At 32.4% G+C, this 22451-nt stretch overlaps 1 protein-coding gene across 1 annotated transcript; it reads left to right on the top strand.

The window, feature by feature from the left end:
- The first annotated feature begins 141 nt into the window (after positions 1-141).
- Positions 142-22395, top strand: LOC130440538 (beta-mannosidase-like). The gene is made up of 14 exons (XM_056773777.1): positions 142-294; positions 1457-1606; positions 1697-1845; positions 2542-2747; positions 4716-4968; positions 5031-5178; positions 5960-6245; positions 6297-6404; positions 10545-10738; positions 13410-13687; positions 14929-15076; positions 16538-16758; positions 18913-19113; positions 19683-22395. The coding sequence occupies exons 1-14, from the start codon at positions 186-188 to the stop codon at positions 19920-19922; spliced, it is 2691 nt and encodes an 896-aa protein (XP_056629755.1). The 5' UTR covers positions 142-185; the 3' UTR covers positions 19923-22395.
- Positions 22396-22451: the final 56 nt, after the last annotated feature.

Here is a 22451-nt window from a genome sequence, read left to right as displayed (position 1 = left end):
GATACATTATGATATGCTTTGTTCACCGCGATCTTTTAGTATAAAAATTTTCAAACATCACCCTGTAAATTAATGATTTAAATATTCTAGAACACTTGAGAAATTATCATTGATAAATCTTAATTGTACTTATAAAAATTGTTTTTCGAAAACAAAGTTCGTCAATATTGTCCTTTACATCCAGCATGGCGACTAAGTGGATACTTCTGGTGGTATCATTAATTTTAACGGATTGTTGGTGTGTGAATATAGAAAGTTTGAATGGAATTTGGACCGTTAGGTCTGACAATGGAGGTAAGTAGTATTTTTAATTGGCATCCATAGATACTGTCATTAAATATATTCTAATTAAATAAATTGCTAAACTAGTAACTAATTTAAACCGAATAAAAATAGGAAAGGATTTTCTAATTGAGATCGTAAATTATTATTTACAACTTGAACACTCTGTAACTCACATTTTATCCATCCAAATTTGAATATGTTTAGAGATGGGATTCTATTGAACAGTTTATAACTAATTTTTGTCCATTAAATCTAAATACTTGAATACTTAAACTTTATTCAATCTAAATTTATATAGAGATGGGATTTGCATTTTCTGTAATTGAATGAAGATGTTGAGATGGGATACTAGTTACGCTTCAAGTTTCTGTAACTCAATGAATGTTAATAAGTATAGAGATGGGAATATATTTACATTTAAACGCTCTGTCTCTATATTTTTAGCTACTGAATACTAAGATATATAGAGTTGGGATTCTTCTAATACTTGTAACGATTTGCAACTGAATTAAGATTACTTTTTATTATAGTAATTCGCTTAAAGCTCCTTTAATTACTTAATAATAATTAAGGAGATCACGTTTCGACCTCCCGGTTTTATAGAGATGGGATTATATTTACACTTAATCTTTCAGTAACTGAACACACATCATAATTTCACCTAATTTCACTGAAGTTAATTTATATCGAGATGGCATTCTAATTACGTTTTTAGTTTCTGTAACTCTACGAATAATACATTTTAACCTGTAATGTTAATATGTATAGAGATGAGGATATTTACACTGTATTTAAACAAAGATCAAATTTCTTGCTACTGAATGTATAGAGATGGCATCTCATGAACACTTAAATTCTCTGTAACTGAATAGATTCAATCCCCTAACGGTAATATATGATGAAAAATAATTTTTATTACATTTACATATTCTAAAACCTAATAAATATCACATTTTGGGGTACTGAGAGTGAATACGTATAGAAATAGGAAATGAATTTTGTTTTTACTCATTTTCTTTGTATAAGAAATTTATGTTACATAATTTTAGACGAATTTGTTTGTTGCATTTCATAAATTATGTCAGTTATTACAGCAGTATGAAATTATTCATCAGTAGACTTTGTTATTATAATTTCATCCCATTACTTTGAATTTATTTATTATTTTTAGAATATCATGACATACCTGCTACCGTGCCAGGTGGAATTTATAGTGATTTAATGAATTATGAAATCATAGGAGATATTTTTCATGGTTTTAACGATGTTAACACCAAATGGGTGCCAAGGCTTAACTGGACGTATTTTAGAACTTTCCAAGGTACCGATTCTTGATACATATTCTTATACCTACTAAGAAAAATTTCACATAAAATAGAAAAACAATTTGGAATCTACGTTCTTTTTTTAGTTGATGATGATCTTCTACGAAAGGAAAATGTCAATTTGGTCTGTGACGGTCTCGATACTTTTGCTGATATCTATATAAATAACGTTCTTATTGGTTCCAGTCGTAACATGTTCGTTAGATACATTTTCAATGTTAAAAATGCTCTAAAGGTGAGCCAGTTGTAACATTGTCCAATATTCCGTTTTCTGGAAATATAATTGACTTATTATTATTTAAAATGAATCACCTTGTATATATATTATTTATAATTGAAATTCTTGAAAATTATTGAATATTATATCAAAATTACTATTGGAATAATTTCGAAACTAAATATTCCGAAAATGTATTCTGCCGTTTTTCAAAAGAGAAAACAACTACTTTCCTGGCTAATGCCTCGACGAATATTGAATTACAACTCCTCTAAAGAGCGTGATGCTAATCGACCTTTTTGTCGTGGGGTGAGGTGAATAGTAGAAATACTTTATTTTGATACATTTTACACACCTCATTTATCATCGGAATCAATATTATCGACGACTACGCTAGATTTCTACCTGATCAATTGTTCGCAGTTGGAAGTGAGGATGGCGCCACTTAGCGTTCACTGGGGAACGTTCAACTACATGTACCAAAAAGTGACGTTCTTTGACGTTGTCTTCAGTTGGGAGTCTCAAGCCCGAACGAGGGTTTTTAAACTGCTCTGACGAGACGTCACAGAAGTTGTAATTCAATATTCTTCGGGAATTAGCCAGGCAAGTAGTTGTTTTCTCCTTTGAAGAACGGCAGAATACATTTCAGAAATGTTAAGAAAATTAATAAAGATAGACTTTATCTACAAATAAAATAATATACATAAATTTTAGACAGGAGATAACTATATTGAGGTAAGATTTAAATCTCCTATCGAAATGGGAGATGCTTTGGCTCAAGAACAAGCTAAATCATACGTGGTTCCTCCCGAATGTCCTCCAAATGAGTATAACGGGGAATGTCACGTTAATATGATCAGAAAGATGCAAGCATCTTATTCTTGGGATTGGGGTCCTTCTTTCCCTTCTGTTGGAATTTGGTAAGAATAATTTTTTGAAATTATATCTCTCTATCTCTATACGTTGAAAAATTGTATATTATTTTTAAATATGAATGAATATTCATCTTCATTTGTTTATACGGTGTGGAAAAGCCAAATGGAATACGTTCGATTGGATATAATACAGTTTTTATTTATTACTTATGTATAAATAAAACATTTTTCTATATATAAGAATAAAGTCAAATTTTTATAGGTTAAGTTCTTACATAATCACGTTAAAAGTTAAAAGCATAATAAAGTTAATTACTATAAAATATTAAGATTAGTTAAATGTGTACTTACATTAAAATGATCCTGGCAACAAGAACAATTACATCTCGTAAGATCGTTAAAACGACCAATACTTTCAAACCATTTTTGTTGTATATTCGAATTTCTTGGCATCATAAAAAAATTTCATCAGTTTTAGTCTTGATATTTTAACATCATGACACAAAACACGATTTATATACCATTTTTTGCAGATTAATCAAACTTTAATAATAACGCTTATATTAGAATAACTGTCTTATTTACTTTATATCATATTTTCAGTATTTTCAATAATTTTTTCTCTATAAATATTGATCAAAGAATTGAAAAAAAATTATGAAATATCCAAAACTATTTTTCTCTCAAACCATGCAAGTACTCTATTCATATGAGGATATATTGAAAAATTGTTAGCCTACTATAGAACTAAACAAAATTTCAATATCAAAATATTTTATTACTCAACATATTCTCCTCTTAATTGGATACATTTATTACAGCGAACCTGTAATGTCTTTAGACCTTAAAAAATGTGTCTTCTTGCTCTGCAAACTAGATCTCCACAGCTTTTATTACCTCCTCGTTGGAAGAAAATTTACGACCTTTTAAACTTTTTTCAAATGAGTGAAGAGATGATAGCCGGACGGAGCCAAATCTGGTGATTAAGGGGGATGTTCTAGTAATTCAAACTTTAAATCACGAGTTTTTTGCATGGCAACATGAAATTTATGTGCAGGGGAGCTGTCCTGTAAAAACAAAACACCTTTGGTTAGCGTCTTTTCTCTTTAATTTTTTCCCGTATAGTGATCAGTAATGTCGAATAGTAATCTCCAGTTATTGTTCTACCCTTATCCAAAAAAACAATCATGATTACTCCATGGCAATCTCAAAAAACTGAAGCAAGAACTTTCCAGCAGATTTTTGGATACAAAACTTCTTGGGTCTTGGAAAACCATCGATTGTTGCTTTGTTTCTGGATCGTAGAAATGTACCCACGTCTCATACATAGTAACAATTCGTTTTAAGAATTCTACATCGTTTTCAAATCGAGCACAGATCGAACGTGATGTTTTTGCACGCTTTTGGTCAACATTCAAACATTTGGGGATCCATTTTGCGGCAATTTTTCTCATGTCTAAATTAACGTGAACTATGTGATGAACGCGTTTGTATAAAATGAAATTCAGTTCCTCAGATATCCGTTTCAGCTCGATTCGACGGTCTGATAAAATCATGTCATGAACTGCATCGATATTTTCGGGAACTCACACAGAAACTGGCCTTCCCGATCGGTCATCATCTTCGATGGAAAATTTACCTCTTTTGAAGTTTACAGTCGCAAACGAAGGACATTGATCACCAAGGATATTAAGCATATCTTCGTAAATCTGCTTACCTCTTAACCCTTCTAAATACAGGTACTTGATGATGGCTCGATACTCCAATTTTTCGATTTTCACAATTTCGGTGGACATCTTTTTTCTTTTCATTTATTGCGTAACTCTGGTTACTTTATTGACGTCAAACTTTACAATGACACTTCTAATAAGTTATTGTTCGTTGCTATGGTAACGCAAAATTTTGTTTATGCATGGAACTGGTCTAGGCTAACTGGATTTCGATAAATCCTCGTATATATTTTTTAAATGGTACGCCCCAAATATAATTGTTCGTATATCATTTTTTTTTAAGGAAAAATATTTATATTGAAAGTTACACTGAAACTACTATAAGATACGTATCAGTAGACGTTACTGATGATGGAATTAATTGGCATGCGAATGTAGATGTTTATCTAGCTAATAACGGCAAAAATAAAGTAACGGGGCAATTAACGATAAATTTACAAACAGACGCTACACCTATTGACGAATACATTGATGTCGATGTGTCACCGAACGAATACGGTGAACTAGTAAAAAATTTCGAAATCGTCGTTCCCAAGGTAAATTCTATTATATTATTTGGAGAATCTATTGATGAAACAAAAACTATTTTTTCTTCCAGAACATAGTTAGTGCATGGTGGCCAAATGGATATGGAGAACAATATTTATACGATTTAACAGTAACAGTTACTACTAACGGACAGATCGAAGATACCAAGACTCAACATATTGGTTTTAGAAAAATTGAATTAATTCAAGACCAACTCAGTACGTGAATAATTTGTAATAAGTGTATTTTAACTATTACCTCGTATAAAAAAAAATATAGAGATGGAAAGTAACCAAAATTGTCTCAATATTTTTACTACCATCTCAAACAGTCTGTAGTACGACGGAATAATTGAAATTTTGGGCATGCAGTTATAGATTAAGATGGTGTCATTAACAGAACATCTAGAACTGACTTAAAAGATTAATCGGAAGCCTAGCAGATCATGTTCCTTTGCACATCAGATCTACCGAAAGTTCGACTAGTAGAAAACTGAAGAAATCATGGCGGATATTGCCTTGAGAAGATTAGAGGATCTAGTACCCACCTTAACATCCAACCTCAAGCATTAGACAGACTACACCAGGGAAAACTAGGCCATACATCTAAGAGTGGACCAAGATAAGCAGTGAAGACTAAAAAAGAAGAGATGATCACTTACTGAAGAATGTACCAATCCGATTTATAGAATTTCAAACAAGCGGATCCACTCTTCAAGTTCATTTTTGGTCGTAATGAACCAGCTAATAATTTGCCCATTCTAAAGGCTACGGAAAAAACGATAACGTCAGAATAAAAGCAAAGTGTTTCTCGGAAAACTCCATCGGATGAGACAAAGTTTGTCCTGGTTGCATTTTGCGTGCGTGCGTCTCAGTGTGGAAATCCAAACTGAAATAAAATATCTGAATTGACTACTTTACGTTTTAACTCAAATATTTATTTACAATACGTTCAAATTCAGCAACAACGCTTAACATTGATTTTATTTTATATGCATAGATTATGGAACGACTTTCTACTTCAAAGTGAACGACTTACCAATATTTATGAAAGGTACTAACGAAATTCCCTTGGATATTCTTCCGGAAAGAGGTCAAGATCCTACTCTAATAGAAACCCTGTTGGGAACCGCTAGGGATGCTCACATGAATATGATACGTGTTTGGGGCGGAGGGGTGTATGAATCGGATTACTTTTACGATGTTGCCGATCGATATGGAATCTTAATATGGCAAGATTTTATGTTCGCATGCGCCATGTATCCTACTTACGACAGTTATTTAGAGTAAGGTGTTATATAATGTAGAAATTTTTCTTTTGAATATTTTATTTGCAGGAACGTTTTAGAAGAAGTGCGGCATCAAGTTAATAGATTACGTAGTCATCCGAGTATTGCTTTGTTTGCTGGAAACAACGAAAACGAAGCTGCTTTACGTCAGAGTTGGTAAGCTTGAAATAAATTTCCTCTGCTTATCTAGTTTTACTGGATAGCTGTGTCTTTCATGGTCCTTCCAAGTCCTTGAGGGTCTTTCTCGTCTTTTTCGATTCTGCGGTTGATACATCAATGCTTTTTTCGGCCACCTGTTTTGCTCTATCCTCACCGTCGAACCAGAGCAATTTCTTAGTCTGTAATCTGTCTGAAGTCGTGTATACTCGACCTGTTCTTCTTCTTTTACCTTCATTTCGCATATACTCTGTTCTGGATCTCTTCCACTATCTTCTTAAGTAGTCCATCTCCACAGCCTCTATTGTTTTCTCGTATCTATCTGTCAGTTGTCACGTATGAATGCGAATTCATACGTTACTATGGGCTCCACTATGACTTTGTTTATTGTCATATTTGTGTTTAAGTTAATTTTTTATGACCACACCAATGAGTCCAGAATTTATGTTGTTTTTTTCCTTTATTGTACAATATTTCTTATATCTTCTTATGTTGTTACATCTTCCGAAGTATTTGAATTTTCTACTTCGCCTAATCCTCTTTATTTGCCGTCCCGGGTCTACCTGTGTGCGTCCTGCCGGTAGAGATTCTGTTTTGAAATATTTATTTTAAAACCCTTCTCCTTCGTCGTCCACTTTTTTCAGCATAAAATCTGCATCGTCCTCGTCGCAAGGTATAACAACTTTCTAATTTCATACTGAACACACTGTTTACGCTACTACTACATCAACACTCACACATACGCTGTATGACGCACGTTTCGATAGCCAGGCTATCGTCATCAGAGACTAAATATACATTTCGTATCAAAACCCCCGTCAAACAGTATAATTGTCAGTGTTGGTGTAGTGATAGCATACACGCCGGGAAACTTCACAAAAACTGTGAATTTTCTGCGGAAAACCTATCTCACTTTTCACTTTACAAAATACAAAGAAGAATATATCGACGAATATTGAATTACAACTCCTCTGAAGACCGTGATGACAATCGACCTTTTTGTCGATATTAACATCCCCAATGACTTGCAATTGCAAGGAGAGGCTGTAACTACTGATCAGTTTCGACGTTATTATGTCGCATCAGAGCAGTTGAAAAACCTCCTTCGGGTTTGAGACCCGAACTGAAGACAACGTGAAAGAGCGTCACTATTTAGTACATGCAGTTAAACAACTGCTCTGATGAGACGTAATAACATCGAAACTAGTCAGTAGTTACAACCTTTCCTTGCAATTGCGAGCTATTGGGAATGTTAATATCGATAAAAAGGTCGATTTACATCACGCTTTTCTTCAGAGGAGTTGTAATTCAATATTCGACGAAGCATTAGCCTGGAAAGTAGTTGTTTTCTCCTTTGAAGAACGGCGGAATACATATATATCTGCGAGCCCTTCTCCCACTTAGTGGATGTGGATGGCTATGTTTGTACAAATTTCTTCTATCCATTCTTATTATGAGCTAGGTCCTTTGCTTATTTCCAATTTATTCCTCGTTCATTGAATATTCCGGTTATAATTTAATCCCACGATTTTCTTGGTATACCTTTCTGTTTTTCTCTTTCCATATTCTTCTAACAGATAGTTCTTCATTCGTTATAAATGTTCCCATCGTCGAAATTGTCTTTCCTCAATATACATAGTATAATGTACGTTGTATATTTAGGTCTTTTCTTATTTCATTTTTTGTCATTCCTTTTAATTTTTTTAGGTATTTCGTTTATGTCGACTGAATTTTACTTTTTTGTCGTTCTTTCAATACCCAGCATTGACTTACGAATGTTAGATTTGGTCTATATATTGCTTTGAATATCTTTAATGTGGTGTCTCTGGATATTTTTTTTTATTTATGAATTTAGTGTCTCCATCTTATGTCCCGTTTAAATTTTTAAAAAGTTCATTATTTTGTTTATAATAATTTTTTAAACTTAAAAATTTATGAATTATTACAAAAGTGATGCTGAAATTTTTTTTAACAATTACCAAGTTATTGTCGTTTTTACATTAAGTAATGGCATAAAACAACACCAACGTAAATTTTTTTACGTAATATGTTTAGAAATTTTTATTCCATTCTATTGACATTCTATTTTTATTTATCTATTGACATTAACATTGAAAATTCTTGAAAACAATTTTAATTGTTTATAATCGTTTTTTTATTTTTATATTATTTAAATAATTAGTTGAGAAAAAAATATTTTTTTATATCATAATCAACATTTCCCTTTAAGATTCAAAAAAATTCCTTGTTTATTATATAAACAATTTGTTATAAACAAATTATGATAAACATTATATTTTTTTTCTTAATGCTTTTGGAATTCTAAAAAGAATTCTAAAATCGATTTAGTATGTCAAAATGTCAATGTCAAATGTCAAAATTTTTCTATTTTTTATGATTTTTAAAATATTATAGGTACGACTGTGGCAGCTCTATTTTTAACCAACTATCTGATATATCTTTTAAACTATTATAGTTATGACAATGAACAATCAAATCATTATTATTCAGAATTAATTGATCTTTTTAATGAGCTAAAGACCATATTTTTAGCTATTATTTATCAGTAGCTATAGTTATTTATTAATAAAAATTAAACGTTTTTTGGACATTTCGTATGTTATGTGTTATAAATTTTTTTTCAACTAATTATTTAAATTTTATAAAAATAAAAAAAAAGATTATAAATAATTAAAATTTGTTTTTGGGAAAAAAAATCATGTTATTTTCAGTGGGTTCTTTGTTGTTAATTGATGAATAAATGATACTTGTTTTGATTAACAAAAATCTTGCTGAACAATCTTAGGATTGTTACTCAATACTTAAAAGTTCTTAAAAATTACAAATTGTAGTACGTTTGCCACAATTTTTGTGTCACTACCTCACTGCCACTTGAACATATCTAAGAGTGCTTGTCCCCTGCCAACTTAACTAAATTAAAAATTAATTTAAACATGGCTACCAAATATATAAAACAAAATAGTAAGAGATAGGGATAGGTCGGGTCAGCTGTTAATTTGATCAATTATATTATAGAATGGAAAAATTTTTTTTGTTAATTAGTTTATTTGTTTGACAAATTTATAAACAAATAGTGTAAAAAAATGTTACTTGGCGTTGTTTTATGCCATTACTTAATGTAAAAACTGCAATAACTTGGTAATTGTTAAAAAAAATGTTTTCAACATCAGTTTTGTAATGATTCATAAATTTTTAAGTTTAAAAAATTATTATTAACAAAATAATGTACTTATTTAAACTTTTATCACGTGATCTTCTTAAATACATGTATAAAAAAAGGTGCACGAAGAACAAAAATTTATGGAACAATTATTTAAACTTTTAGACTGCCATCTACACAAATGGGGAATGCAAAAAAATTTGTAAGTTAACAATTGCATATCTTTTTGAAAAATGATGATAAAAGTTTAATTCCAACGGAACCTTATTGTTTAAAATGTTTAGAAGAAAACATAAAATTCTAAGTTTTTTTTAAATTTATATTTAATGCAAAAAAAGGTTATTTATCGCGGTGTGCTGTCTTCAGCGGCGATGCGCTCATGCCATAACGGGCGTGCTAATTTCCGTGTTAAATTAAAATTGTTGATAATGGAGATAGAGCTACGGGAGCTAAAGCGTTTTTATTGGAAATATTCTCCTCTTTACAAATCTTTTTATAAATTTCTTAACTATTAATATTTCTCGAGTTGTAAACAAAAACAAAATGCCTTTTTTTCGTCTTAATTTGTTAATATCAATTGGAATTTTTTGCGTGCTGTAAAATCCTCAAAACACCTTTTTCTAATTGTAATTCTGGATCGGATGAGCTATCGCTCGTATTTTTATCACTATTTTTTACGTTTTCGAACATGTTGACTAGACTTTGACTAGACTATTAGTATGTCATCGTCAGCAAATGCCCCTTCAATGATATTGTAGTTGTGAATGTTCCACACATATTTTTCTACTTAACACAGTGCATCTCTCTATAAGCTCGCCCATGTACATATTATTTTGAGAAATTACACATTGGGCTGCGGTAATTTTTCTACATTTAAAAATAATCTCTTGAATATATTTTAGGGTAATGATATTTTTATATGTCCCACATATCAATTTCTGAAATGAAATTCATTGCAGGTATGGTACATCTGACAATTTTGATCTATATTACAACGATTTTATAAAATTATACATCACCACTATCCAAACCGAATTCAATCGTATAACACGAAATAAAAGAATATTCTTAAGCTCGAGTCCCACTAATGGAGTCGAATCGATTAGCGAAGGATATGTAGCACAGAATCCTGGCGATTATGCTTACGGAGACGGTAAGTCGACTTAATCACAAATGTATCATTGTCGATCTATTCAACTAATTAACGACATTCTTCATAAATAAAGTTTCTATTTAATTTGCTTACTTTCATAACAAATTCTTCAAGTATACTTTTCTATTGAAGACATAATTGAACTGAGGTATATAATATGTTCTACTAAGTTTCTTTAACCTTCTTCTTCTTAGAGTGCCGTATCAAGTCTCCTTGACGTTGGCGATCAGCATGGCAAAACTCTCTCTATATTGAGCTAGTTTAAATTACTCTCCTGCTCCTCTTATCCCCGTCCATTCTCTAATATTCTTCAACAAAGAGCCTTGTTTCTTTCCAATTCCTCTACGACCTTCAACTCATCCCCATCATAATCAACTGGAGGATATTAAACCGGCTACCTCGCTTTATTTGTCGCAAATAAGCTATTTTCCTGCATTTAATATTATCCACCAACTCACGAACCGCATTTGCTCTGTTAAGGACTGCACCGTTTGTTTGCATAGCTGTTCACGGTATCTTGAGCATGCATCTATATAACCCCATTTCAAAAGTCTCTAAGCGATTAATGGTATATATTTTTAAAGTCCATGCTTCGACACTATATAAGAGAACTGACCATATGTAACATTTGATCATCCGTTTCCGGTGGTGAAATTTTAAATTATCATTAGAGAAGAGTGATCTCATTTTAAAAAATGTTGTACGAGCTACCTCAATTCTACATTTTATTTCCTTATCCGGATCCAGTTGTTCACTAATGTGGCAACCAAGATATTTGAAACTGGACACTCTTTGAATCGTTTGTCCGTTTACCTGCAACTAAATTCCATATATTTTGTTTTAGAATAGTTAATGTTTAGACCCATCTTTCTTCCTACTCTGTCAATAACGCTTGAAAGGCATTTCAGTCCAATCAAGTTGCTACACAGTACAACTTTATGGTCTGCGTATCTGATTGTATTTATAAGTTTACCGATAATTTTTACTCTATATGATAAGTTATGTCTAGCTTGCTTAAAGATCTTATCTGAGTACAAATTAAACATAAGAGGTGAGATTATGCAACCTTGTCAGACTCCTCTTAAGATTTTGCATTTTTCTGTCGATTTTCCGTTAATTCGAACGCCCGCTCTTTGGCGCCAATATAATTTTTCGTGGATTCTTACGTCGGAACTATCAACTCCTTTTTCCCTTAATATATTTATTAACTTGTCGTGTTGTACTCGATCGAAGTGCTTCTCGTGTTCCCAACCCATTTCTGAAGCCGAATTGATTTTCGTCTTGATCTTCTTCGCACTTATTTCTGATTCTAGCGTGGATGATTCTTAAGAATATTTTTATAGTGTGACTCATAAGACTAATCAGTCTATAGTCGCTACAGTGCTTTGGACGTTGTTTTTTGGCAAAGTTATGAATTCGGATTTTAACCCTTCTTCTGGAATTTCAGCGGTTGAATAAATATTATTGAAGAGTTTGAACAATATTTCTGTTTTCTTCATTTATAAGCTTTAGTATCTCTGTTGGAATATTGTCAGGTCCAACAGCTTTTTTGTTTTTACCAACATTGTAACTTCTGACTTTAGTATTTTTGGTCTCTCGCCTTCATACAATGCCATTTGTTTTTCTGATCTAGAGTCATTATATACATACCAAGTTGTTCAAATTTCTTCTTCATCTATGATTATTTTTCCTTTTGAATCCTTTAAGGTACGAGGAGTCTTCTTGTTGTATAGGCCAGCTACTTCTCTGACTTTTTTAAACATATTGAACGTGTCCTGTTTGTCTTGTAACTAACTCTTCCATTTCAATGCATTTACCAACCAATCTTCTTTGGCCCCTCTTATTTTTTTTTTTATTATTTTCTGTATCTGTTTATATTTTTCCCTGATATTTTTCTGCCGTCACATCAAAACTAGGATTTCGTCAGTCATCCATTGTTGTTTTTTGTGTCTTGGACTTGTTTTAATGTGTTTTTCTATTATTTTAGAAATGTAATTTTTAAAAGTGTTCCAGATTTCTGTACTGTCAACTACATGTTTTATTTGTCTCACTTAGCTGTTAATATCTTTTTCAATTTGTGTTTTGTTGTTCTCGGTAATATCCAGTTTTAATTTTATTGGACTTTTTTGAGCTTGATTTTTATATCGGCTATCAGAGGATTATGATCCGTTGTAATGTCAGCGCAAGGATATGTTGTTACTTTCCTGACACCATTTTTGAATCTCTTGTTTACTAGGATATAGTCAATCTGGTTTCTAATTATGTGAGGTGGGTTATCTCCTAGTCCTTTCCATGTATACAATCGTTTTTCGTGTAGTTTAAACCATATATTTGCGATTATCGTGTCATGCTCTTGACAGAATTGGTATAATTTATGGCCCCATTTGTTGCATTCTCCTAATCCGTATTCATCTACCAATTCAGAACTTTGACCTTGTCTAATTTTTGCGGTAAAGTTAGCTACGATGTATGTGACTCAATTTTTCTTTAGATTTTTAAGTATCTTTTTTAAATGACTATAGAATGGCTCTATTTCATTGTCATATTTCTTTTCAGCAGTAGGGGCATATACTTGAATAATATTCATATTCCCAGAACTAGCCTAGAGCATCTAGTGTGCAAAAAAATCATTTTATTTTAAATTTACATTACATATTATTTTATATTTTAGTCCATTTCTACAATTACGTAGCTGATCCTTGGGATTCGAATGTATATCCAGTATCGAGATTTTCTTCCGAATACGGTTACCAAGCATTACCTGGTTATCAGTCCCTTATAACAGCAGCCGATCAAGAGGGTGATTTAAATATGCAAAGTGAGTTTATGTACCACAGACAACATCATCCCGGTGGAAATGAACAGATGAAAGAATTGATCGAATTTAATTTGAACTTACCAGAAAATTATAATGTTAATTATTCTAAGGCTTTCATCTATAAACTTCAAGTAAGTATTTTTACGTACTTTTTATTATTATTTTTACAAGTTAATAATAATCATAATAGTGGATTGAATGAAATGATTTAAAAATTCATTGAATATCAAAAACCCCTGTTTCTTAGTATTGTCGATCTCGAGAGAGCATTTAATTGAGTCACATCATTCATATACTTCACAACATACAACGGGGATTAACCGAACAAGCTCCAATACAAATAGGAATTCGACAAGGTGACAGTCTCAGCCCTTTCTTGCTCAAAATAAAAAGATCAATGAAGGTGCTCTGCTACGCTGTTGATCTTGATAGCCGATAACAAGGATGGCCTACAGTATTTACTATAACAGTTCCAAACAACAGCCGAAAACCTTAATATGCAGATATCTGTAGAAAAAACGGAATCAATGCTAATAGCAAAAGAGCCTACAAGATGTAAACTAGCTGTGATCGACAACCCCTTTCATCTGTGTATGCAAAAATCTCTGGCTATCTGCGGGAACAAATTTATGTCCACCGATAGTAAAGTTCCCATATACAAAATAATCGTAAGACCCGTACGGGAAATTCGAGCGGTAAAAACAAAAACGAAGAACAAAATGAGAATAGCAGAGATGAAAACATTGAGAACTCTCGAAGGAGTGAGTCTAAGAGATCGATAAGAAGCAAAGATATAAGAGAAGATCTGAAAATTTAGGATAAAGTACGATTCACGAGATCGATATAAAGATATTGGAGAAACCACGTCGATAGAATGATAGGAGATCGATGGTCTAACAGGGAAAAGCTGAATAGTAGAAGAAAGAAAACTAAGTATTAAGAAAAGAGAAAGATGAATAGTGAATTTTTCATTTTTAACTCTAATTACATAATCATTAAAATTGAAATTACAAAAATTTTATTGAAAATATTCATTTATTTCCAATCGTCTCTGACATAAAGTTAAATCTGACAACGTAGCTTATCATTAAATTTGAATATTATACGGTAGATTTTATGATTGGATAACTATGTAATGCGTAAAATAAAAGTTCATTGAAAATATGATGAATATTTTTTGACAAAATCTTCGTTTTTCAATTTCTGATCTTCAATAATTTGTCAAAATTGAAATACTGAATACACTGTTTACACCAACAATCAAAATTACACTGCCTGATGCGCGTTATCATCTTCGGAGACTGAAGGTAAAAAAAAATGAAATAAATAAATTTGAAAGAGTGGCCCACATTTTTATTTATAATAATTACAGATTGCCCAAGCCCTCGGTATTAAAATAGAAACAGAACATTATAGGCGTTATAGAAGTACACTTAACGATCAAGGTTTGGGTGGTACCATGGGCGCCCTCTATTGGCAATTGAATGATGTATGGTTAGCTCCTACTTGGTCTGGTATTGGTACGTAATTATATTTTTTTTATTTTTGTTTATGCTAACATAATCTTATCTAGTCTTTTGTATTAATAGACTCTGACTTGTAATAGAGAAAAGTTTCCTTTTCATGGAACAAAAACAATATAACGTATGGTACTCCCATAATTTAGAACCTCGTATTACCTTAATACAAACATCTAAGTTGAAATTTGTGGAATCCCACTACACGTACATTCATAATCACACTGTTTGACGCTCGTTTCGTAAATCAAGTTTCATTCTCAGTGTTCGAAAGGCGATCCAGAGTTGATCAGAAACTTGGTCAGCTTAGAACAATGAAGAAAGGTCGCTCACCTGACTTTGTTTTACCGATACTTCCATGGCAAATACTCTTCCGAGTTGTTCAATATAATACCACCAAGAGCAGTATTTGCAAGACTTACTCGACAAACTGAAGATGATAATTTGGCTGGAGAAACGTGCGTTACGCAGTGTAATCATGAAAGTTGGTGTAGGGAACTTGAAAAATGTATTCAGTATACGTAATATATACATTTTAAAGCTTTTTATCTCTGTATGTTTAAAGGAAAAGCGACTTTTCTATGAAAAAAAAATTTCATCACCAAATTATGTTATTTAATTTCTTTACACATTGTATGAGGGTTGTACATGAAATAAGGTTCCCAAGGAGTTGCGGACGCTACGAACGCTGTAAGGCGGTATATGGCGAGACTAGGATGTATTTTGGATACCTTTCTCCTAGTTCTCGCAACGGTGGGCTGTCTACAACGTTCATTATTGTCTTGGTGGACATCCATTCCCAACTGTGTGACGTATATGGGGAAAAGTGTATAAGTATGATGCAGAAAATTCATAGACGGATCTACAGAAAGGGAGACGGTTCGGGACCTCAGCGAGATGATTCCTGGTGTGAGCAAGTCCTTCATTCACAACGTTTTGAGAGACAATGTTCATAAATACATTTATTCACCATACATTATAATATTCGTTGTAACGTGATGCCGGTTTTATGACACGTGGTGTTGTTCAGTCCTCTCACAGTCTAGGCTATATTTTGACTCCTCCATCTGACTTATTGCGCACACAACAAGGATGGAAAATATCATCTCCCCACACAACATATGAAAGCGGCCCCATCTCTTTTATAAATTATAGAAACACTTGGAAGGGACGCATTTCACAAGCGAGGAAAAGCTGAAAGAAGAGGTTTTATGTTATAATCGCGGTGACTTCTCCGAATTAGACATGAAGAAGGTGGTAAACTGCATGCAAAATTGCATTGTTTTAATCGGCGATTATGACGAAAAAAAAAGGGTAGTCTAAGCTTTCCAAACATGTATTTCATTGAGAAAATTCGTTGGGAACCTTATTTTATAGACAAGCCTTGTTTACCTAGTGATTCAATTTAGTAATATGTAAACTTATAAAATCAATTGTTGAGCAGCATATTAATTTATTTTCTAGATTTCACTGGTAAATGGAAAATGTTGCAATATTTCGTTCAGGAATTTTTCTATCCGATTATCATAACTGGTCATATAGATTCTCAACGTAATTTAGATGTTTACGTTGTACTGGATTCGATTTACACAATTGGAGAACAAAACGATTTAACCGCCTCAATTCAAGTTTTCAATTGGAATTCTTTGCAACCGATACACACTGACGAGATTGCCGTCGATGTGGTAAATATTCAATTAATTTTTCCTAATACTATTTTGTTTTACAATATTTATATTACAAATTTTATTCCAAATACGTTTCCTTTATCTCCTTTTTCTTTTATATCGATTCTGTACATCGATATTTATGCCTTCCATTCCATGTAGTAAATTTACTTAACTAGCTATAATTTCCTTCATCTGGACTAATAATTTTATTGAATTGACCTCGTATATTATGAACGATAATGTAGTTTTTAATCTTTACTTTCGAGAAGATCCAAACAAATAAACAGAAAAATATTTTTTCTGCTACCGTGCGTAAAAAACATACTTTAAGCAGGAGTGAGTAAAAAATGTATTATTAAGGTCTCCGTAGTGTAGTATATAGAGTGGGAGGTCCCAAGTTCAAATTGTGCTGATGCCATTTTTTATAGATGGCGGTAGCTACGCCGATTGCATTAATGCTGGGTCAACATTATTTAAGCCTCCCATATTCAAACAAACATTAGTAACATATCGATATTAGGGGGAGGGGTGAATTTTAATTTTTCTTCACAATTAAAACTGAAATATTAATCATAGCACATCATTTTTATATCCTCAAACTCAAAGCATGCTAGCTTGTTGGGAGACAATATTTTTTCTACTACCGTGCAAACTATACTTTAAGCAGTAGTGCGTAAAAACGTATTATTAAGGTCTCCGTGGTGTAGTGGCTAGAGCACGAGGATCACATGCGGGAGGTCCCCGGTTTAAGTCGCGCTGATGCCATTATTTATTTTTCTACTTAGTAGTAATAATTATTTTTGGGTGGCATTTATACATGCCAAAGAGAAGAGTTGACAATTATAATATCACAAATTCGATTTTGTTAACTTTAATCTTGATTAAAATGTTCAGAATATTAATAAATAAATAATATATTACTATGAAACTTCTATATTTGGATAAAATTTTCGTTAGTAGAAAAAATATTATAAGCAATTCGTGTGTAAAGGCCTTTTCTCGATTCAAGTGATTGTCGCAATATTCACTCTTTAAAAAATGGCTACTTTACACACATGTTACATAAATAATAGCAATTAGTCCGGCTAATCCGATCTAATTGGGTCCAAACACTGTTCGTATTAGCTGATTGTTCGGATTAGCCGAAATAATTAAAATAATCAAAAAGAATGCAATTTAACGTGTCCGTAGTGTTATAATATGATCGACTAATACACAAAAGCCAATTTCAATAGTCTATTTACTAATAGTTTTGAATGTTTTGAAGTGTCAAAGGAAAGTAAAATGGCTACTAAACGTAAACATGACACCTTAACTTTTAAAGACAAGATGGAAACATTAAAACGTTTTGATAGCGCTACAATATATGGCTGGTAAAAAACCGTTCGAAGCCTTAACAATATTGCGTAACGTCTTCTGATGCAACTTTAGAAAATCGGCAAACAGCGCGGCGGTCTCTGTATGACAAAGTTGACGAAGCACTTTTACTGTGGTTCTCCCAAGAAAAGAAAAGGGGAACCCCTTTAATTGAACTTATTGTTCAAGATAAAGCTATGCAGTTGAACATGTTATTAAATTCCAGCACCAGTTGGTTTGACCGACTGTATTCGCCAGTTAACTATAACTAAAGTACAACTTTCTTCTGATGAGAAGTCCCTGCTATATTTCAAAATTTGATAGTTGAAAGAAATTATTCGGACCAACAAATTTATAACGCCGACGAAACCGGCCTCAATTTAAGAGCTCTACCCTCAAAAAGCATAGCTTCCAAAGCACAAGCTCATGCTCCTGGTTTTAAGATGAGTAAGGACAGAGTAATGGCTTGTTCTAATGCTGTCGGTAACCAAAAACTTCCTCTTATGATGATAGTCAAAGCTGCTGCAAAGCCTCGAGCTTTCAAACATATCAATATGAAGTCACTTTTAGTCTATTATAGACACCAGAGCTGGAAGGATGGCAAATTATTTAAAAAATGCTTTCATGATCAATTCGTGCCTTGTGTTAAACAGTTAAGTGAGGAAAATGATCTACCCCCACGTGTAATCTTTTGATCGACAATGCACCGTCCCACCCAGATATTGAAGAACTTTCTTGCGATAAAGGCAGCCTTTTACTGTTGATTCTTTTTTGATGGGACAAGGAGCTTTAATTATAATTTTTTGTTTTCAGAATGAAGGTGAATCTGCTCTTATTAAAACAATTCCGACCGATCAATATTTGTCCGATCTGAACTGCGGTGACGTAAACAATGCGAAATTCAACTGCTTCTTCTCTTTGTCTATGAGGAATTCTAATGGTAATATTGGTTACAAAAACTACGTCTTTCCGGGTACACTCAAGTATTCGAATTTGCCACGAGCCAACGTTAGAGTGAGTACTAAAATTGTGTACATGTTGTGTCATGTTTTTAATTATCCATTTAACACTCGGGGGATTAATTTTATAAAATTATAATTCTTATAACAATTAAATAGAGCTAGACCGAGAGAAGGGTTAAGAATAATAGTAGAGTACAAGAGGAAGACCGAGATCGTGTTGGTTGGATGAGGTGAAGATTGATTTAGAGTGAATGGGGTAATAAACCAGGAACAAATTACTATGGATATGCAGAAATTAAGAGGAATAGTAAACAAGCTGAAAATGTAAGAAAACGTGGACTAAACTAAAGCGACCAATCTCCACATAAGGGACGTCGTGCCATTCCATATACAAATAATTATTTTAACAAATAACTGAGAGATTCTTAATAAATTCGATTTGCTGAAGGTTATTACAGTATCCAGTATTGATGTATTAATTCACACACCTTGTATATAAATGTTATTTGTTTAATCTACAAAAAATAATTTAAACTGCAATTTAGACTTTCTATATTTTTTTGTATTTTTGTTTTCTTCTACTCAATAAATTCGTTGGTATCAATGAAAAATAATTTTTAGATTGGTTCAGTAACTACCACGATGGAAGATCCGAGTCAATACTCTATAACTGTGATATCAGATAATATAGCGCTGTTCGTTTGGTTGGAAACGTCAGTCAAAGGAGAATTTTCACAGAACGGTTTGGTATTAACAGAAGGAACGACGAACATTATTTTCCATAGCAAAGAAGCTACGTCGGAGGAATCGTTAAGAAACACATTAACTGTAATTCATTTAATGGACGAAAATTACATGTAAATAAGTTTATATAAGTGATGGAATCATTTTCGTTTTTTCCTGATATTAAGAGCGCCTACAAAGCTCCCAAATAATTAAGAATTAAAAAAATATTAACTAATACATTTTATATTACTTATCCAACCATACTTTTATGTTTGAGTGAAAAATCTGTCAACACGTTTAATTTTCTGGAAATGTTAAATCTGTTTAAGTTTTCGGGACATTTTGAAAAATTTTTTTAAAACAATACTAATAAATTAGTAAATAGTTTAGTGCATACTTCAGTAAAGATGTAAAGTAGTGCATGATTTATTTTGTCTAATAACCGTTCCAATCCAATATTATAAAATCAATGGAAATTTGACAAAGACGACAAACTTATCTTTTGAAACAATTCAAATCATCTAAAACTTTTTACCACAAGCCGCTGCTGTATTAAATAAATTTATAGAATTTAAAAATAACTAGTCCAGGAGGAATCGTGCATGTTTAAACTAAAATTGTTCAAACAATGGCAAGGAACTCTTATTTTTCTTCTTCTTAAGGTGCCATCTCCATTCAATGAAGATTAGTCACAATTCCGGCATATTAATTTCGGTCGAATTAAAGATGATGTGTTCATACCAGTCCAATCACGTATGTTTTTTAACCATAAATGTTGTCTTTGGCCAGGCCCACGTTTTCCTTCAATTTTTCGTTCTATTATCAATTTCAGTATATCATACTTGTTGTTACGGTATATGTAACCCAGATAAGCGAGCTTTCTTCTCTTTATTGTTGTAAGTAACTCTCTTTCCTTTCCCATATGTCTAAGCAATTCATCTTTAGGTATATGTTAAGTCCATGATATTTTTAGTAGTCTACGAAAGATCCACATTTCAAAAGCCTCGAGTCTGTTCATGGTTTCCACTTAATGTCCATGTTTTTGCTCCATAGAAGAGAACTGAGTGCACGTGCGCCTTTACAAAACGGTATCTTTAAGCTCAAGGTTGCGTAACATAATAGGTTTTTCACCTTTAGGAATATGGCTCTAGCTTGTTCTATACGTGATTTTACTTCGATGTCAGGGTCTATATTTGTCGTTATGCAGCTGCCAAGATCTCTCGGTGTCATAGATGTTTATAATCAGTTGTGGGTTTGGAAGTCTTGTTGTGGCCCTTACTTTTGTTTTTGTTACATTAATTCTCATGCCTAGTTGATACCCCACTTCTAGAACTTTGTTGAATAGGCTTCTGGATTGCCTGCAATGATAACCGTGTCATCTGCATAACGTGTATGGTTTAATGTCATGCCGTTAATTTTTATTTCATCCTCATCATGGCCTATTGTTTGGTTAAATATGTGCTCATAGTACATATGAAATACTACAAAACACAACCTTGCCGTACCCCCTTTTCTATACACACTGGTTCTGATGTCGTTTGTCCATATCTAACCGTTGCTTTTTGGTTCCAATAAAGTCGATGTCTTGTTCATCTAACTCTTTTTTCTGGAGTAATATCAGAAGGACGGTATGATTAACTCGATCGAAGGCTTTCTTGTAGTCTATGAAACAGGCATAGACATCCTAGTTCCTAGAACTTCGCGAAATCCAAATTGTGTATCGCTTTGATTGGCTTCACATTTATGGTAGATTGTATAATTTTAAGTAGAATCTTAAGCACTTGACTCATCAAGCTTATCAGTCTGAACTCATCACATTTCTTGGTTTTTGATTTCTTAGTAACTGTAACAGAGGCAACAAAATTTCTTCTTTGCTTTTTTAAGCCGGACAATTTTTTTTATACTCCTTATTGAAATATAAATAAAAAAGGTCCTATGATTTTTCGCTATTAAGTTAATATTTTTAAAGATATGAATTTTTAAGGTTCGAAAAATCTCGAAATATATTAAAAAAATACAAATATTATTTTTTTTCCATTTTTTTTAAATAATTAATTTTGAGCGCCCACAAGTATACATTGCATACCTTTAAGTATCGCCGTCTCTCTCTCTGACTCATGCGCTGCATCGGCATCTCTGTGTCCTGAATCATTTTTTATCATGTATCTTATAAACTATTAACTTCATCAAAATTGTTAAAGAGAGCAACATTATTGATAATGAAATTGTCTACAATTAGAATGTATCAAAATAACACACCTCATGTACCATCAAAATCTATATTATCGACGTCTACGCTAGATTTCTAACTGACCAGTGGCCCGATCGATGGTTGTTAAGCTGCTCTGATGAGACGTAAGAACGTCGAAACTAGTCAGTAGTTATAACCTCTCTAAATATAAATGTAAAAACCCTAATTCATAAATAAAAATAGAAATGATCAATAAGTTTATAAGTAGAAGAAATTTGAAGTAGAATGACGAGACAAGATCCATTATACAGAGTGGGTTACAAAAATAATAAAACTTATTTACCTTAACGATAATGAGTTTGTAGTCAATGATAATATTATATATATGATAATTAAATATAATACTGAAATCAAAAACAGAAAGGACTTTCCTGATTTTGAAGCCATTTTCCCAATTACATTAAGGGCACTCA

This window comes from Diorhabda sublineata, chromosome 2, assembly GCF_026230105.1.
Source record: "Diorhabda sublineata isolate icDioSubl1.1 chromosome 2, icDioSubl1.1, whole genome shotgun sequence".
Taxonomy (NCBI): Eukaryota; Metazoa; Arthropoda; class Insecta; order Coleoptera; family Chrysomelidae; genus Diorhabda; species Diorhabda sublineata.
Note: the sequence above shows the minus strand (reverse complement) of the source record. Positions and strands in the feature narration are given on the sequence as shown.